Source organism: Leptonychotes weddellii, chromosome 16 (assembly GCF_054177405.1).
Source record: "Leptonychotes weddellii isolate Sample4059 chromosome 16, ASM5417740v2, whole genome shotgun sequence".
Lineage (NCBI taxonomy): Eukaryota > Metazoa > Chordata > Mammalia > Carnivora > Phocidae > Leptonychotes > Leptonychotes weddellii.
The window spans coordinates 40,610-57,613 of NC_138384.1; the positions used below are offsets into that span (position 1 = coordinate 40,610).

The following is a 17,004-nucleotide window of genomic DNA, read 5'->3' on the forward strand; positions in this document are numbered from 1 at the left end:
AACAGATTGTTCACTCTAGAGAACACCCTGATGGTCACCAGAGGGGAGGGGGGGGTGGGGGAAACAGGTGAGGGGGATGAAGCAGAGCACCTGTCCTGATGAGCACCAGCTGAGGTATGGAAGTGACGAATCACTATACTGTACACCTGAAATTAGTACTACACTGTATGTTAACCAACTGGAATTTAAATAAAGACTTAAAAAATGAAATAAAAAATGTTCAAAAGATGCCCTGGGGTACCTGGCTGGCTCAGTTGGTGGAGAAAAGCGACTCTCAACCTCGGGGTCGTGAGGCTGAGCCCCACATTGGGTGTAGAGATTACTTAAATAAATAAATCATTAAAAACAAAAATAAATGCAAAAAATTTTGACGATTAAGGAGTTAAAGAAAAAGTAAACAAATCACCTGGAATTCATTATAATAATTTGGTGAATTATTTGAACTAGAACTTATATCCCTTGATAAGAAGTTTTATTACCTGTACAGTGAAGAAACTCAAAAAGGAACACATTTAGTTTTGGATTTCTATCTTAATTTGTATTGCCCTGCCGGTTGTTGGCTGCTGAGATTATCAACTCTTCTCCCCTGTATCCTTGCAGGAACATCTGTGATGCAAATCACAGCAACGGACGCGGATGACCATGAGAACACCTACAATGCAGACATTGCTTACACCATCCTCAGCCAGGACCCCTCAGTACCTCACTCCAGCATGTTCACCATCAACTGGAACACGGGAGTCATCTCTGTGCTCGCTTCTGGGCTGGACCCACAGGTCAGGGAGCAGCAGGGGCCTCCCGGTGGTGCAGTTAAATGGACATTCGTCCCAGCTGGTAGGGCATGGGCAGCAGGTAGTCGAAACAAACACCAGCCCATCAATCAGAACAGGTTCCCAACCGGTCAGAACCGAGTCCTGACCAATTAGAACATGAACCAAGCAATCAGAAGAGTCATTTATCAGGGACACCTGGGTGGCTGAGTCAGTTGAGCGTCTGCCTTCAGCTCAGATCGTGATCTCAGGGTCCTGGGATGGAGTCCCACATTGGACTCCTTGCTCAGCAGGGAGCCTGCTTCTCCCTCTCCCCCTGCTCATGCTCTCCCTCCCTCTGTATCTCTCTGTCTTAAATGAATAAATAAAATCTTTGGGGGGAAAAAAGGAAAAGAAAAGGCATTTACCCGCTGGTGCAGGCTGGCTGACTTTGAGCCCTGGGCATAGTAAGCCCTAAGGTATCACTGGGGTAAATTACAAATGTGACCCGCAAGACTCCTCCCATAACTAGCAAAATGAAATGACTCTGTTTCCCACAAATTAGACCACATTCTCTGGTGAAAATAGAAAATACTAGCTTCACACCCCCGATAAGCATTGTACCCATAAATGAAGGGGTCCCCCCAGTCCAGGAAACTTTCCCCCTCAGTCAGCTTTGGGAGGGGATGGTCTAATTTATGCATAGTTTGCCTCTTTGAGTGGTGAGCCAAGGTGAAAGCGGAGGTATCAGTCTCTCCTTGAGTGCTCCTGGAAGCTGGTCCTTTCCTGGAGGGGAGGGCCCTCCGGGTCTGCTGCCCCTGGCATCCCATATTTACTCTCTGGGTGCCATTGGGTGGACCCAACCCTGCGTCTCACATCCCCAGTGCTGACTGCCACATGCCTGTCTGCAGAGCGCTCCTGCGTACACCCTGACAGTCCAGGCCGCCGACCTCCAAGGTGAAGGCTTACGGTCCACAGCAACAGCCGTGATCACAGTCACCCAGAGCAACCCCAACCCTCCCGTCTTCAGCCCCGCTGGGGTGAGTCCTGGCAAAGCCAGTGGATGTCTCGTGACCCGTGTGAGCAGCAGTGTCATGATTCAGACCGCAGCCTGGCGGCGATTTAGAACCCTCTGGATATCTTTGGGTCACACCGTCCCCAGGGCAGGGGCAGCCCTCTCGGCCGGCGGTGACTTGGATGGGCAGATGAGCGTGGAAAGCAGAGCCCATGATACGGGCAAGATGTGGTTGTCCTGAGGCCAGGAAAAGGGCTCCCTCTCTGGCCGGGAGCCCTCTGGATCCCACTGGGTGGGAATGAAGAGCCCCTGGGCCCAGATGGCAGGAACCAACTCAAGGATTCTTCAGGAACATGGGGTACAGCACACTTGGATGAGTAAAGGATAGAGGGAATTTATCGTAAAGAAACAGAGTAGGGGTTTGGGGTGCAGCTGAGCCTTACGAGGGCTGGGAAGCAGGATCTGGAAACCCCTAGGAACCGAGGCCACCTTGTCTGTCTGTCCCTCTCCCTCACTCTCTCTGCCCCACCTTTCTGCCTGTGCTCAGTTCTCCCTCTGCAGCCGGACTCCGTCTCCCCCTGCATATTTGCATACTCAGTACGTCCCTTCCTCCACGGGACATTTACCTAGCACCACCTTGTGGCCAAGCCCTGTTCCAGGCAGGGAACGGCAGAGGGTCACAAGGCCATATCCCCTACGACTGAAACGGAGAGGCGGTTATGGACATTCCCCCACCATCCAAACAGTTCTGAGCAGTAAAGCCAGCATCGCTCCTGTGGCCACAGGGGCTGGAGTCAGGGTGTCCCCTGAGCCCGGCAGGTGCTTCAGCAGGAGCTCCCCTAACAGTCACACAGGCCAGGCTTTCGACAGAGACACTTGCTCCCTGTGGAGACTGAGTAGGAAGGGACCTGACAGGGAGGGGCAGGGGACAGGCTGGAGAAGCCACTCCAGGCCCGACTTCTTGCTCGGCTCCTGGGCCTGCAGGGCTGACGACCACGGACCCTGGCTGCAACCCAGGAACAGAGCCCCGGGGCGGCTACACTGGGCCCCAGGGACACACCCTCCCCAGCTGGTACCCACCTGGGACCCGAGCTGCTGGAGCCTGGGCGACGTGGTGTCAACTTTCCAGCCCCTTTGCTACAGGGTGAAAACAGACACCGAGCTGTTGGAGTCCCCATCGCCTACACGCACGTCCAGAGCACTGAGCAGGGCCTTTGCAGGTGCCCGGCTCGGCCGACAGACACTGCCTTAAGAGGAGACCCTCCACTGTGGCCCCTCTTGCTTAAGAACAGTGGGTTTTGAGGCTGGCCCAGACTGTGTGTTTCCTGAGTCCCCACAGAGGATACCAGGAACGAGGGCCTCTGTCTTTCTCTTGCAGTACGTGGGCCAGGTGTTTGAGAACAAGGTGAATGCCGGGATAGTGAGGCTGAAGGTGCAGGATGCAGACCCCCCCGGCTCCCCCGCATGGAAGGCAGTGTTCTCCATCCTAAATGACAGAGCAGGCCTCTTCACTGTCACCACAGACCCTGAGACCAATGACGGCCTTTTGAAAACAGCCAAGGTGGGTGTGAGCTCTGAGGAGACGGCAGCCGTGACCCGCTGGTTCTGGGGCCGGGCGGGAGCAGACACCACACTCTTCACCAGGAGCACAGCTGCCCAGTGAGGGCTGCCAGCTGGATGGTGGTCCTCTCTGGTCCTCGTGTCACAATGGCCACTTCATCACCCTGGACCTCAGAAGTGCTGCCTCATTAGCTGTTTTCTCCCAGAAAAAGACTAACCTGGGAGGTTTCCATAGAGCTAAACTGGGACCTGTGTCTTCATTTGGGTTCCCCCCAAAGTGGGAGGGACGCTGGGGGTGCTGAGGAGGGATGGGTGGGACAGGAAGCGGGGAGAAAAAAGGGGTCCCAAGAAGAGAGGGGCTCGGGCCCCCGGGTCCATCGGAGCAATGCCCTGGCATCGTCTTGTCTGAGCCACGCGTCTGCCTTCACTTGTGCCTGAAGCTGCCGCTTTACAACCCTGGAGGCAGGAAGCCCGGTCCCCAGAGCCACAGCGGTCTCAGGGTGGGCCGAGGGGCCTGAAGACATCTGCTCCCCCTTTCCCCGGACAAACCGAAGATGAACTATCAGAGAGAGAGGAACGAGAACACAGGGAGGAAAGGAGCCGTGGGGGAAGAGGAACCTTAGGGACCTTAGGGACCTCGCTGGGCTGAGGATTTTTTCTCAGGAGGCTGGGGAGGGCGTAGGCACTTCCTGCTGTTTGTTCCGAAAGTGGTCTTTTGGCCCCAGAATACTGGGACACTTAGAATAAACATGGAGAAGGCCAAAGGCAGCATCTAGACAAGCCTGGGGGACAGAAGGGCTAAAATTCAAGAATTCCGCCAAGGGCATGTCCCAGGACGTTTACCTGCCAACCTGCATCTAACCTGGAAGGTACCGGGGGGCGAGTTGACCCCTGCGAGTAACCACACGCCTTGCTGGGGCCGAGGCCTACATCAGAGGGGTCCAGTTCCAGCTGACCCCTGGCCCAGCCATCTGGGGACACTTTCAGATAATTCTGCTCAGGGCCCACCACTGCCTCACAAGTCTGAGGATAATAAAACAGCGAACACACCATCTCAGTAAGTGCCACAGGCGGTTTATGTCCCAACACTCAGTTTTCACACCAACTCCAGCAGGGAAGTGCTGCAATTATGGACATTCGATGGTGGGTAAACTGAGGCACAGAGAAGCGAGGTCACCTGCTTGGGCTGCACTGCAAATGGCAGAGCCAGGATCTTAACCAGAGTCCACCTCCTCACTGCTAGGCTCAGTGTGAGGTATCTGAGAGCTAGCGCAGCGTGGAGCACTCTCAACCACAGCCACTCCTGCCCTGCCGTTCCAAGCCGTGACCTTCCCTTGGGACAGGCAGATGGCCACAGGCTAGGGCCTGCACCCTCTTGCAGGCCAGCCAAAGCGGGGCCTACTGCGCCAAGTCTCCTGACCACCTTCTCCTGTGTTCCTCAGGGTTTGGATTTTGAGACAGCGATACACCCTCTACGTGACAGTGGTGAACGCGGTGCCCTTGGCGTCTCTCCCCACATCCACGGCCACCATCACCGTGGATGTGCTGGACGTGAATGAGGCCCCTGTCTTTGTACCCCCGATGAAGATGGTGGAAGTGCCCAAGGATGTTGGTGTGGGCCAGGAAATCACATCATACAGGGCCCAGGACCCAGACAGCCTCCAGTGTCAGAAAATCAGGTGGGACTGGAGGCGTGCCTTGGTCTCAAGGCACCCAGGGCTGAAATTCAGCCACATATCTGGAGAACAAGCCGGAGGAGAGACTTAAATTTGTCAGCACCTGGTTGCTCACTACGTCCTAGGAGGGCGGTTGGGGGACACATGGTCCCAGCTGTCTAAGAATGAGGGTTTATCCCTTTCAGGTACCAGATATGGCATGATCCAAGCCATCGGCTGGACATCAACTCAGAAACAGGAGTCATTTCCACTCGAGCCAGTCTGCACGGGGACGACATGAAGGACCACACATTTTCAGCTGTTGTCATAGCTACGGACGATGGTAAGGGTTTGAAAGTTTCATCACTGGGCCACGTCCCTCCACTGATGCAAAGCTCTGAAACATGTTATGCTCCATGTTGTGGCTAAGCTGCGTGTACGTGATCTCAACGTATCTCCACCAGAAACTGATGAGGAGGAACTGTATTATCTTACCCATTTTATCCATGAAAACGCAGGCTTGCAGAGACGAGACGATCTAAGCTGCATCCTGGGGGCGAGTAAAGGCTTGAGTGAGGCTGTCCAGGCTTCCAAGCAGAACCTCTCAGGGAGTCCAGCAAGGCGACCGGGGCCACACACCATCAGCACTGGGAGGAGAGTAGCGGGACTGCCCCCCAGACACCCTAAGGGACAAAGTACACACATACAGTGCCGTGCCCCATGCCCACACCTTGTACAAATACCCACGTGCATGCCCGCAGGTGATGCTCACATTCACACAGAGCACACAAGCTGACATATGCACACACACTCGGTCATACACATTCACGTGCACTGTCACACTCACACACATACTCTCAGAACACCCTGCTCAGGTGACTTTACCCGGGACCACCAGCACCTGGCAGACCGTACCCATAAATCATGATGCTGGACCCAGGCCTGAGGACCCAGTGAGTACTCAGGGCTCTGTGGAGAAGATGTGTTTGGAGTTAGATTGGAGATAAACGGTAAGATGAAGCAGACTCTTTTCAGGCTGGCTCAGTGAGCCAATGAGAGATAGGACCGTGGGGAGGGGTGCAGGAGGGACAGCCGACCACAGGAGACGGCATTCAAGTTGGAGGAAATGTGGCAGCTCACCAGCTTGTAGGGTCTTAGCTCTTCCGTCTCATTCTGTCCTTAGGGCAACCTCCTGCCACGGGCAACGGGACCCTTCTCCTCACTTTCTCTGAACCAGACTGCCCAGCAGTAGGCTCACAGTGCCTTTCCACCTGCCAGAGGGGACCAGAGCCCCCAGCTGTAAGTATGGGTCACCGGGATCTTTCACCAAAAGATTGTGCACGGACTTGATATGTTACAGCTCACACTGTTAATGTTTTTATCATTTTTAAGTGTTTTCGTATTTTATTATAACTTTGACTCCAAAGATGGGCCATTTAAATATTTATTGTGATAGCATTCTGGTAGATATAAGGGTCTTGAAGAAGAAGCACCTTATTCTAATTTGCCTATAGGTGCCAAAAGAAACCTTCGCATTAGAGAAGTTTCCAGAGTATACAGTGTCCCAGTGATAATCCTGGTTTCCAGAGTGGGCTGAGTGCCCGGAGACCAGGCATGGGCTGAGGGTCTCAAGCCTCCTGGGAAAGGGGCAGGGACCCTAAGCAAAGCAGTTCTGTCTGGGTGGATGCAGGATGGGGAAGTAGGCCCCAGAGAGGCCCTGGAAGGAACTGTGACAACTCCCTGTTCTCCCACCCTCTCTCCCGGCCACTAAGTTCTGTCCTGGGCTGAAGAGTGTCCGGTCTCTAGAAAGGGACTTACAGGGCAAGAGCTAACCCCATCCACAAGTGCTCATCCCAGAGATGGTCACTGGTGTAAGTTTTCTGTGTCTCATACTAGAAAATATCCTAATACAGAGCCTCTCTGTGCCTCCTCTGTAAAATGGGGATAATACCACTGACATCATGAAGCTGTCGTGAGGATTAAATGAACGAATCTTTTTAATGTAGTGGAAGCGATATACACACTCGAGCTAACTACAGACGCCTCCACCTTGCCACACCCATTTATGCCTCGCCACCAGTCACCACCCCGGAGACTGTTCATTTTGCACACAAATGGGCCTCATTCTTTTCAATGGACTGCAGAACATGCTGGTCCGTAACAGGGCTTGTTTATTTAATTGTCCCCAGTGGAGACAGTCTGGTTGTTTCTTGTCTATTGTACCCAAGGGTGTTTGCAAAAACAGGTGTGAGCATCTGTTTGGGGTTATCTCCTATAAACATAATCTCGCCCAAACGTCACGTGTGTTTAAATCTCAAATAGGTGTAACCAGCACACTCCCACCCTTTGCTAGGAGGGTCTCCTTCCCTGCCTCGGAGGGGTCTGATGCCTAACCTACACATAGTCGGCGCTCACTCTCCAGTAATTAGAAAATGCACTTTGACAGGAAGAAAACAGCTCCCATATCCAGAGCAACACAGCAGTCGACCAACTGGTCGTGTAGACCTTTCCAGATTTTAAATATAATAGGGTGCCCTTATCTTTACTTACCTTGCATAAAATGTTATATATATAATTTTAATACTCAGCTGTCCCTTTTCTCCCTACCGCGCAGCCCAGGCCCGAACCCGTCAGTGTGCAGAGCCTGCTTAGGGGTGGGGGCCGGGAAGGGGAGGGGGGCAGCGCCACCAGAGCGACAGCTCAGAGAGCTTCTCAACGTCGGGAGTCCTTACTGCCCTGATTTTACAGAAGAGGAAACTGAGGCACCACCACGTGGTCTCTCGGGGCAGTCAGTACCGCAAAACTTTTCTGCCCCCTCTGAGGGGCTTCCATCAAAATCCTTACTGCCCCGTCGAAGGGGAAAAACAAACAAAAAACAAAACGTAGTTCTGGGACTCCTGGAGCGGTGTCCGGCTCACGCGCGTCCCCGACCTCCCGGCCCTGCGCCCACGGCCCCGACCCGCCTGGACCCCAACCCGTCCAGCCCTGCCCGGAGCCCCACCGACCCCCGGAACGGACCCAGCCCCGCCCCGGACCCGCCCCCGCCCCACACCCCACCTCCCGCAGGTGCCCTCAACTCCACTTCCGGTCCTGGGCGGAGCCTCCGCGGCCCCCGCAGGTCTGTGCGCCCCTGTCGCGACCCACCCCCAGCCCTGCAGCGAAGCCCCTGGGACAGCCCAGGTGGACCCCGAGTGGAGCCGCCCTCCCCGCCGGAGGGACGCGCCGCCCAACCTGGGTCTGGTCGGACACATGGCTCTTGGGCCCTGGGAGGGGCCAGGGTCCGGGCAAGGGCGGGCTCGGGGAGGCGCCTGCACCCCGGGACCAGCTCCCGTTCTGGGGGAGACTGATGCGGGCCGCTCCGAGACTGCGGGCGCTCCAGCGACACCTGGGCTCCTCGGAGGTAGGGGATAGGCCCCGAGCTGGTTCCGGCTCGTCAGCAGGGCCAGGGCTAAGGTCCCAGGTGACCCCTGAGCCAGGGGACAGAGGGCTGGACTCCGGGAGAACGAGCACCCCGGGTCCGGCCACCCGCAGCCGGCACGGAGTGGCTGGAGTGGGGGGCCTCTGCGCGGAGATGCCCTTCAGTGTCCGGACGGAGGGGAGGGGGCCCGGTAGGAGTTGGTGTGGCGGAGTGGGGGGCTGGCCGGCATTGTTTATCAACCGTCTTTCAGTGTGTTAACCCCACAGCCTCCGCGGCTGACTCAGCAGCTCCTAGCCACCCCGCCCCCCAGGGTCCAGCTCTAGGGCCAGTGTGGACCCGGGGCTGGGCCCCACGTGCTCATTCTGTCCCTCTCTTGGGGCGCAGGGCAGAGGCATGGAGCCGACCAGCAGCCCGCTGACCACACACGTGCTGGACACTGCCTCGGGGCTTCCGGCCCAGGGCCTCTGCCTCTGTCTGTCTAGGTTTGAGGACCATGGCCGGCAGTGGACAGAGCTGAGGAAAAGGTAGGCTTGAGGTCTGGGCGGGAGGTGAGTCCAGACCACCTCTCCAAAGCCAGGGGGCAAGGAGAAGAACGCAGCCAGCCAGTGAGTGCTGACGGCTGTGGTGTGGTCCCCTCAGCCTCACAGCCCCAGTGCCTCTCCCTGAGGGCAGGGCTGGCTAAGGCTAAGGTGTAACCCAAGGGCCTCACGGTTACCGTGATTAACAGGTAACTTTGTGCCAGGCAGCTGAGCACATTACTTCTCTTCTTATTCTCACTACAGCCTGTGGGCAGGCCCCATAATTACCCCTTTTATAGATGGGGAGACTGAGACAGCAAGAGGTAAGTAAAAGCTGGGATCCCATGCCTCGCCTGGCGGCTGGGCCCCTCAGCAGGACCGGGGGCCCTGGCCCCAGGTTCAGGCACCGCCTGGTAGCTGCCCTGTGAGCCTCTCCAAGGAGGCAGGCTCCCTCTGGTGGTGGGAGTGGGCGGCCGGGCCCCAAAGGTTCAGGGCCCGAGGGCGTGGAGCTCATCCCCCGCCCTTCACCGAGGCTGGGGGTCCAGGTCCCATCTGAGTGGCCTGCTCTGGTCCTAAAAGAATCCATGGAGTCCCTTGGAGGGTCACAGACCCATTCCCAACCCCCCATAAACTGTGGGTACAGGACAGAAACTTGAATCACAGCTGGTGGGAACGATGCCAGGGCTCTCCAGGGGTGACCGGGGAGGGGGCATAAATCGGTGAGCAAAGCGACAGGCCCTCCATTCGGACACTCCGTGCAGGGCACACTGGCCACCATGCAGATGGGGGTGTGGGTACAGTTACTGGCTAGAAAGCCACACGCAGTGTAGTAAATGAAAAGTACAAGTTATCAAACAGTATGTACAGTATAATCCATTTTAGGGTATTTTCCTAAGTTTACAAATAAGCAGGGCACCTGGGTGGCTCAGTTGGTTAAGCGACTGCCTTCGGCTCAGGTCATGATCCTGGAGTCCCTGGATCGAGTCCCGCATCGGGCTCTCTGCTCAGCAGGGAGTCTGCTTCTCCCTCTGACCCTCCCCCCTCTCATGTGCTCTCTCTCTCTATCTCATTCTCTCTCAAATAAATAAATAAAATCTTAAAAAAAAAAAAGTTTACAAATAAGCAGTTATGTGTAGAGAAAATCTGGAAAAATATATGCCAATATAAAGGGATTGTTGCTCATAAAATAGATTTGGTTTTTTTGTGTTTTTTTTACTTTTCTGCTTCTCTGTATTGGGAGTTCTGTCTACAAAGACAGTGCAGTGGTGTCCCTGAGCTCCTCCGGGACCCCAGGCCCTAGACCTGCTGTGGGGGAGTCTGAGGCCCCTGGCCATGCAGACCCTGGAGGACCAAGCAGGGGCGAGTCCTCACCAACCCCTCCCTCCACTCTCCCCAGCTACACCGACTCGGACGGCCGCTGCCCAGGGCTCCTGCCACCAGGCCCGATGAAGGCAGGCACCTACAAGCTGTCCTTTGACACCGAGGGCTACTGGAAGAAGAGGGGGCAGGAGAGCTTCTACCCATACGTGGAGGTGAGGGCCCACGGTGGAGGCCCGTGACTCACCCAGGTCCCTGCAGTGGGCAGGCTGGTCCTACCCCTCCCACCTCTCCCAGGGCGGTAGCAGTGAGTCCACGGCTTTGAGCTCCCAGAAAAAAGGTGTCCAGGGACTTTACCACAACACACCCGTCCCTGCCCTGTCCCTGGGTGAGGCTGTGGGGGGCAGGGCCCAAAGTGACTCAGCCCCTGTGGGACAAAGGCGCTCACCTGACCCTGTTCAAGGTGGATCTTTTGGGTTCCTCAAGTCGATGACTCTCTCCAGAGAGGATTCAGCCGCATCGCAGCCCTGGCCAGGTTTCCAGCTTTCCACAAGCCCCAGCTGGCCCCGCTTAACTCTGCCCCTGGCCCACAGTCTGGGCTGCTTGCGTGCTGCATACGAGCCCCTCAATCTCTTCCGGTGCCTTCTCTGCTTCTCAGGTTGTTTTCACCATCACTGACGAGACCCACCGGTTCCACGTGCCCCTGCTGCTGAGCCCATGGTCCTACACCACGTATCGAGGGAGCTAGTGGCCGGGCCATCACCTCTGGCCAGCTGCGGGCCTGTGAGCACTGATCCCATCCCCACGGCTCCCTGAGACACCCCAAGAGAGGGCAGCAGGGCATCTCCCTGTGGGAGATTCTGGCCCTCCACCTCCAGTTGCCGTTGAGTCTCAGGCCTCAGTAAAGTCGGTGTCGGTATCTGTAAGGCTGCTGCAGTCCCTGGGCTCAGCTGGTGCTGCCCTGGCCCCGAGGTGGGAGGGAGGGCAGGGGTATGCACAGACCGGACGGGCAGCAGGGAAGGAAGTGGTCAGGGCACCGTGGGCCCGGGAGGTGCCTCTCCCACACAGCAAGGCAAAAGGACACATAGCAAATGTAGAAAACCTTTATTTGTAGATGATACAAATCTAAAAAAAAAAACAGTTCCTGTCCTTGGTGAAAGGGAAGGTCATCCAGGGAGCAGTCCTGGGCAAGCACTACGTCGGGGTGCCCACGAGTCCCGCGGGGCCCTGGCCCAGCATCTGCCCGATCACAGCTGTCTCCAGAGGCTTGAAGCCCACGTTGTCCAGAGGGATCCCAAAGGCCAGGAGCTTCGCCTCATAGGTGCGCAGCAGGTCATTGTGGGCCTGTAGGGTCAGAGCGGCATCAGGGGAGGGGGCGAGGCCGCACCGAGGCTGACTCTAGCCCAGGCCCCCTCAGCTCTGGAGGACGCGGGAGGGTGACAGTGGAAAACCGTAAAGCTGACCTTAACCAGTGGCTCACAGTACACCACACCTGGGTCATAAACACTTCCATGTACATGAACTCAAGTAATTCACAATGGGAGATGCTGCCGTTGTTCCTATTTCAAAGATGGGGAAACTGAGGCAGAAGATACAGACTCAGCAGAACTGTGGTCTGAGCACGCTCCTGGTTCCTTGTCAGGCATTCGTCAATCAAACTGGTCATTCTTGACTTCCCGGACATGACCTTGCACGTGTACGTGCTCGGCCTCACTGAGCCTCCCTGCTTTGTCTGATGGTATCTCCTGCCCCCCCACCCCAGGAAGGCTAAGGTCTGGGCAACAGTGCTGCTGGGGCCAATGGGAGGCATGGTTCCTATTCCCTACTCTGGGAAACGGCTATTTTTTAAAGAGTGAATTGCATCAGATGGTTGTAAGGGTTTGAAGAGCTGATGCATGTGAAAAGCTTGGAGCCTGGCCTGACTCAGATCCAAAGCCCAAAAGGGCTCATTATCCTCACCATCATCAAGAAAAGGGTTGCTGGAGCTTGGAACTGAGATTTCAAGGGTGAACTATGGCCAAGCTCCAGAGAGAACTTGGGGCCTGGGGCCTGGCTCTCACCCTTCTCTGGGGGACGGACCTCCTGACAGTCAGGTACAAGTAATGGACATTCCCCCAGAAGTGCACACAGTAAATGGCCCTAATGTTGTGCGTGTAAATATCAGGGGATGCGCAGCATCTAAGGGAAGGGCCCGGGGGGGGCAGGGCCAAGGAGAGGCCCAGCGAGATCTGGTCACCATGGAACCCAGCGCCAATGACAGGCACTCCCTCCCTCCTGGGGTTCCACACCCAGGGCGCACAGAACCACAAAGCAACCTCCACCCTGCATATTTACAGGCTTATCTGAGTCATACTCGTGGGGTGGCTGCTCGAGGTAAATGTATCTGGAGGCAGCACTATGTCTGTATTCCCCACAGGCAAAGGCCAGATAGCTGTGGGCTCAGCCATGGAAGCGGGACCACTGGGGAGAGGGCCCAGGCCTCTTGGGTACACGGGGCAGACAACAGCAGGCTCAAGGCACCCACTGCCCCTCCCCGGCTGCAGGAGGCTTCCATGCTGATGCGTGGTTTTGGTGTGGATAGGGTGTGCAGCTTTCATCGGACTTACAAAGGAGGCAGAGAAAGTTAGACTTGTAACTGTCCCCTGCGTGGAGGAAGCAAAGGAAGCCCATCCAATCACCCCAGAGGCCACGTCACCGAGAGCAAGGGTCAGATGGGAGACAGGAACAGAGTGTGCTGGACAAACAAATTGCCCTCATCTACCAGATATCCCCTGGGCAGTCCCTGTAAGGGACACCAGGACAGTGGCCAGAGTTGTGGGGATGTGGCCCAGGCCACACACAGTGACCTGAGACGGCACAGACAGCCTCAGGCTGTGTCTACCTCCAAGGTGTAGATAAGGTGGGGCCCTGAGAGAGGGGCAGGGGGGCTCCTGGTACCTTGCAGACCCGGGCCAGCTCATACTGCAAGTCCTTGATAGTGTTGTTCTTTGATTCTAGAACATCCTAAGGAGAGAAAGGTGGATGTGAGTTTGAGCCTGTCTTTGGGCTGAAGGAGACAGGGGTTGGTGGGGGTCTGGAAGCTCCAGCAGGAGACCTCAGACATCCAGGGAATAGCAGCCGGGCTCCATCAGTGTAGACGTCCACACAGGGAGCAGCCAGCTAGCACGGAAAGGTCTTCAAAGGAGAAAGGGAAAAATAGGATAAGCCTCTCTGTAAGGAAACCGTCTAGATGGTGGGAAGTGAGGACAAGAGTTTAGAGAAGCCAGGCCACCAACGGTCCAGGGAAGGGCCCTTGAGCCCCCACCTGCCTCCTAGGAGGGTTCCTCCAGGCAAGCCAGGGAATTGACCAGGAAAGGCCCTGGCCCATGGACACAGCTGCAGCGACCACTATGGATGGGACTGATTTTATCCCCTCATCATGACTGCTGGCAACAGCCTCACCCAGCTCCGAGACCAGGCGCCCTTCCCAACAGCAGAGGCGGGAAAGCTCTCCCGTTTCCAAGAGCGCCCTCACTCCCTGCCTGGCAGAGTTCACAAGTAGGTACAAGGATACGAGGATAGAGACGGGCCCCCAGACCCCGGTCCACAGTGCTGCCAGCCCACACGAGGCCCCGAGAGCCTGTCCCAGGTGACTCTGGCCCCACAGACCCTGCCGCCCGCCGAGCCGGGACTCGCGACTGCCCAGGAGCAACATCTGGTCTCAGCCGGAAATGGGCACCATGTCTCCTTGGACTCCTCAGCCCTCTTCCATCAGCAACAAGTCCTTCATCCCGCATCGGGGCCAGCTCACCTCCTGCCTTCCCAGGGGGGGCTCTGTCTGATCCAGTCCACCCCACCCAGAACCTTCCATGGTTCCTCACCAGCCTCAAACTCAGGCACACCCAACACGCTTCGGAACCACTCCCATCCAGCCGGCTCTGCCCTCCTCCCCTCAGCCTTGCATTCCCCCCAACACCCAAGCAGCAAGGCGCTCACACGTGTCCAACAGCACTGTTGGGAGCTGCAAGCCTCAGGTCAAGGCCAGGCGGGCAGCAAGCCAGCCTACGGTGTTTTGGGTTTTTTTTTAAGATTTATTTATTTGAAAGAGAGAGAGAGGGGCGCCTGGGTGGCTCAGTTGTTAAGCATCTGCCTTCGGCTCAGGTCATGATCCCAGGGTCCTGGGATCGAGTCCCACATCGGGGTCCCTGCTCGGCAGGAAGCCCACTTCTCCCTCTCCCACTCCCCCTGCTTGTGTTCCTGCTTTCGCTGTCTCTCTCTGTCAAATAAATAAATAAAAAAATCTTTAAAAAAAAAAAAAAAAAAAAAAAGAAAGAGAGAGAGAGAGAACGTGTGCCTAAGAGCGGGGGAGGGGAAGAGGGCGAGGGAGAGACAGAATCTCAAGCAGACTCCACACTGAGCGCAGAGCCCGATACAGGGCTCAATCTCACGGGTCGTGAGATCGGGACCTGGGCGGAAACCAAGAGTCAGACAGGCATGTAATCAACTGAGCCACTCAGGCACCCCGAAAGGGCTTTAAGAAAAGATTAGGTGACCCGACACAGTTACTCCTCTGAGCCTGGGTGCCATGTGAGCAGACAGGGTTACTGCATGTTGACAAATCACCTGAAAAATGCTGTCTGTGTATTTGCACGGGGCGCCTGGGTGGCTCAGTTGTTACACGTCCGCCTTCAGCTCAGGTCATGATCCCAGGGTCCTGGGGTCGAGCCCCGCATCGGGCTCCCTGCTCAGTGGGAAGCCTGCTTCTCCCTCTCCCTCTGCCTGCAGCTCCCCCTGCTTGTGCTCTCTTTCTCACTATCTCTATCTCTGTCAAATAAATAAATAAAATCTTAAACACACACACACACACACACATACACACATACACATACACACACACTCACACACACACGCATACACACACACATACACACACACATACACACACACACCTACCTGTACAGTGAAGCCTCCTTAAGCCCCTGACTCAGTTTCTCTGTGAAGGAAGAGCAGAGGAGGCACCCTCCAGCCTGGAAGGATCTGTCTCTGGGACAAGCTGGCCGCCCCTCCCTGGGCCTCCCTATGGAGACGTGCAGACCCCCAAGGGCCCTGCACCTGGGGCCGCCTCAGGCCTGAAGGCTGCAGGTCACCCAGGTGGCCAGGATCCCAGCACAACCACTTCCCAGCAGCAACAAAGACCCCTTGTCCGTTCTTTCTGTGACACGTCCTAGCGAGGCCCAGGGAACAGACACAAGGCCCAGCTCCGGGCAGGAGATGACCTGCCAGGTGCTGGCAGGCTTCTGCCTGGTGATCGCTGTTCTGATTCCTGTCCGTGGGCGCCCAGGCCTCATCTGTCTGGTTTAATGCTCTCCCCTGTGCCCAAGACAGCCCCCCCAGAGAGGACTACCACACAGAACCGTGAACTCACGACTGGACAAATGCTCTAGCCTCTGCTCAGACCTTAACTCCCTCTGGGAAGCCTGCCCCAGTACCCGCCACACAGCCCTGTATGTCCCCGTCCTGACTGCCCACAGCCTACATCAAGAAGGACATCCTCGCATCCCCGGCGGACTGTGGCCGTGGCCTTGGCTACGAGCTCATGGGCCCGGCTGTCCCCCAGGCCTATCTCTAGGTTTGTCACCAGACGTCTGAGGAGTGCAGGCCCTGAGTTTTGAGAGCAGCTTGAGAGACCCGGGGCCTGACAGGCTAAGCTAAACCCAGCCTGAGCACTGGATGGGCAGTGGGCTCAGGGCCAGAAGGTGCCAAGAGGTTAAGGAGGGGACTGGGGAAACACCGAGCAACAGAGAGCCTGGGGAGGCTGTGAGCAGACGTCTGCAAGCCCCATCTGTGCTCCGGCCACAGGAAACCCATGACGGCCCCTCCCCAGTGTTACCAGAAGGTCTCCACTGGAGTGACGGAGGCTGGACACACACACATCCAACACGCGGCCCCAACCCGAGCCCCGGACACCTGCTGGGGGACAAGAACGGGAGGCTGCAGCCTGGGACCCACCTCCAGTTTGCGGGACACAAGGGTCAGCGCCGCGGGGTCCAGGTTGGAGGCTGCCAGCACCTCACTGAACTGCACCTCCTTCTTCTCCACAGAAGCACTCAGCACCTGCAGCTTCCGCTCCAGAACCAGGTTCTTGAAACCCACCTTCTGCTGCACCTCCAGGATGGCCGCAGTAAACTTCCTGTACAGCTCGTCCCGCTCCTGCTGCACCTGCAAGGGACAGGCTGTGGGGGACAAAGAGGCCACCTGCCCTGGGGGCATCTCGCTGGGGAGAAGCCGCCTCCCACCTCTGCCCCTGGACCAGAACATACCTCTTCTGCAGAGTGAACCCCTTGCACCTGGGTCCCCCCACGGGTGGGTGGGTCTGTGTGCTGTCTACACTGCCTGCACGCCCACTCTCTGTGATGGAATTAAAGGCATGCAGCCGTCTACACTGTGGAAGGCAGGAGGAAACACTAGCTGGACCCACCTCTACTAAGCTGTTTCAGGAAGCAACAGGGTACCCCGCTTAGAGCTGGAGAGGCACCACAGAGGGGCTGGGGCCCAGGGTTTGGGCAGGACGATCAGGAAAGACACATCCCTGATCACCCCTACGTGGGATCAAAGGCATCAAACTCCAGCGAGCAGTGTTTGGGGAAGGGAGGCTCCTAGGGATCCACACCCTCGGCCAGCCCCAGATCCCAGAACCCCACAGGTCAGCGTGCCCCACAAATAGCAGATCTAGAGAACAACTCTGCAGCCAACTGCCTATTATAAATAAAGGTGTTCTTTTTTTTTTTTTTTT

At 56.6% G+C, this 17,004-nt stretch overlaps 2 protein-coding genes across 2 annotated transcripts in view; one reads left to right on the forward strand and one right to left on the reverse strand.

Moving 5' to 3' along the window:
• The first annotated feature begins 8,136 nt into the window (after nt 1-8,136).
• Nucleotides 8,137-11,158, forward strand: LOC102727956 (5-hydroxyisourate hydrolase-like). Its single transcript, XM_006746163.3, has 4 exons — nt 8,137-8,379; nt 8,782-8,921; nt 10,312-10,447; nt 10,891-11,158. The coding sequence occupies exons 1-4, from the start codon at nt 8,326-8,328 to the stop codon at nt 10,978-10,980; spliced, it is 420 nt and encodes a 139-aa protein (XP_006746226.1). The 5' UTR covers nt 8,137-8,325; the 3' UTR covers nt 10,981-11,158.
• A 163-nt stretch (nt 11,159-11,321) lies between these two features.
• Nucleotides 11,322-17,004, reverse strand: part of LOC115938364 (dynein regulatory complex subunit 4) — a 47,098-nt gene continuing 41,415 nt past the window's right edge. The window contains exons 4-6 of the mRNA XM_081807594.1: nt 16,221-16,595; nt 13,170-13,235; nt 11,322-11,576 (exon numbers count right to left, since the gene is read on the reverse strand). Of these exons, the coding sequence (XP_081663720.1) occupies nt 11,427-11,576; nt 13,170-13,235; nt 16,221-16,595 (591 nt within the window). The 3' untranslated portion in view covers nt 11,322-11,426. The remainder of the gene's footprint in view (nt 11,577-13,169; nt 13,236-16,220; nt 16,596-17,004) is intronic.

Bases quoted from the DNA above. Each gene is read 5' to 3' on its own strand.
- LOC102727956 (XM_006746163.3), top strand. From the start codon at position 8,326: ATGCGGGCCGCTCCGAGACTGCGGGCGCTCCAGCGACACCTGGGCTCC. The intron at 8,380-8,781 runs GTAGGGGATAGG...CTTGGGGCGCAG, and splicing joins GACACCTGGGCTCCTCGGAG to GGCAGAGGCATGGAGCCGAC. The intron at 10,448-10,890 runs GTGAGGGCCCAC...TCTGCTTCTCAG, and splicing joins GCTTCTACCCATACGTGGAG to GTTGTTTTCACCATCACTGA.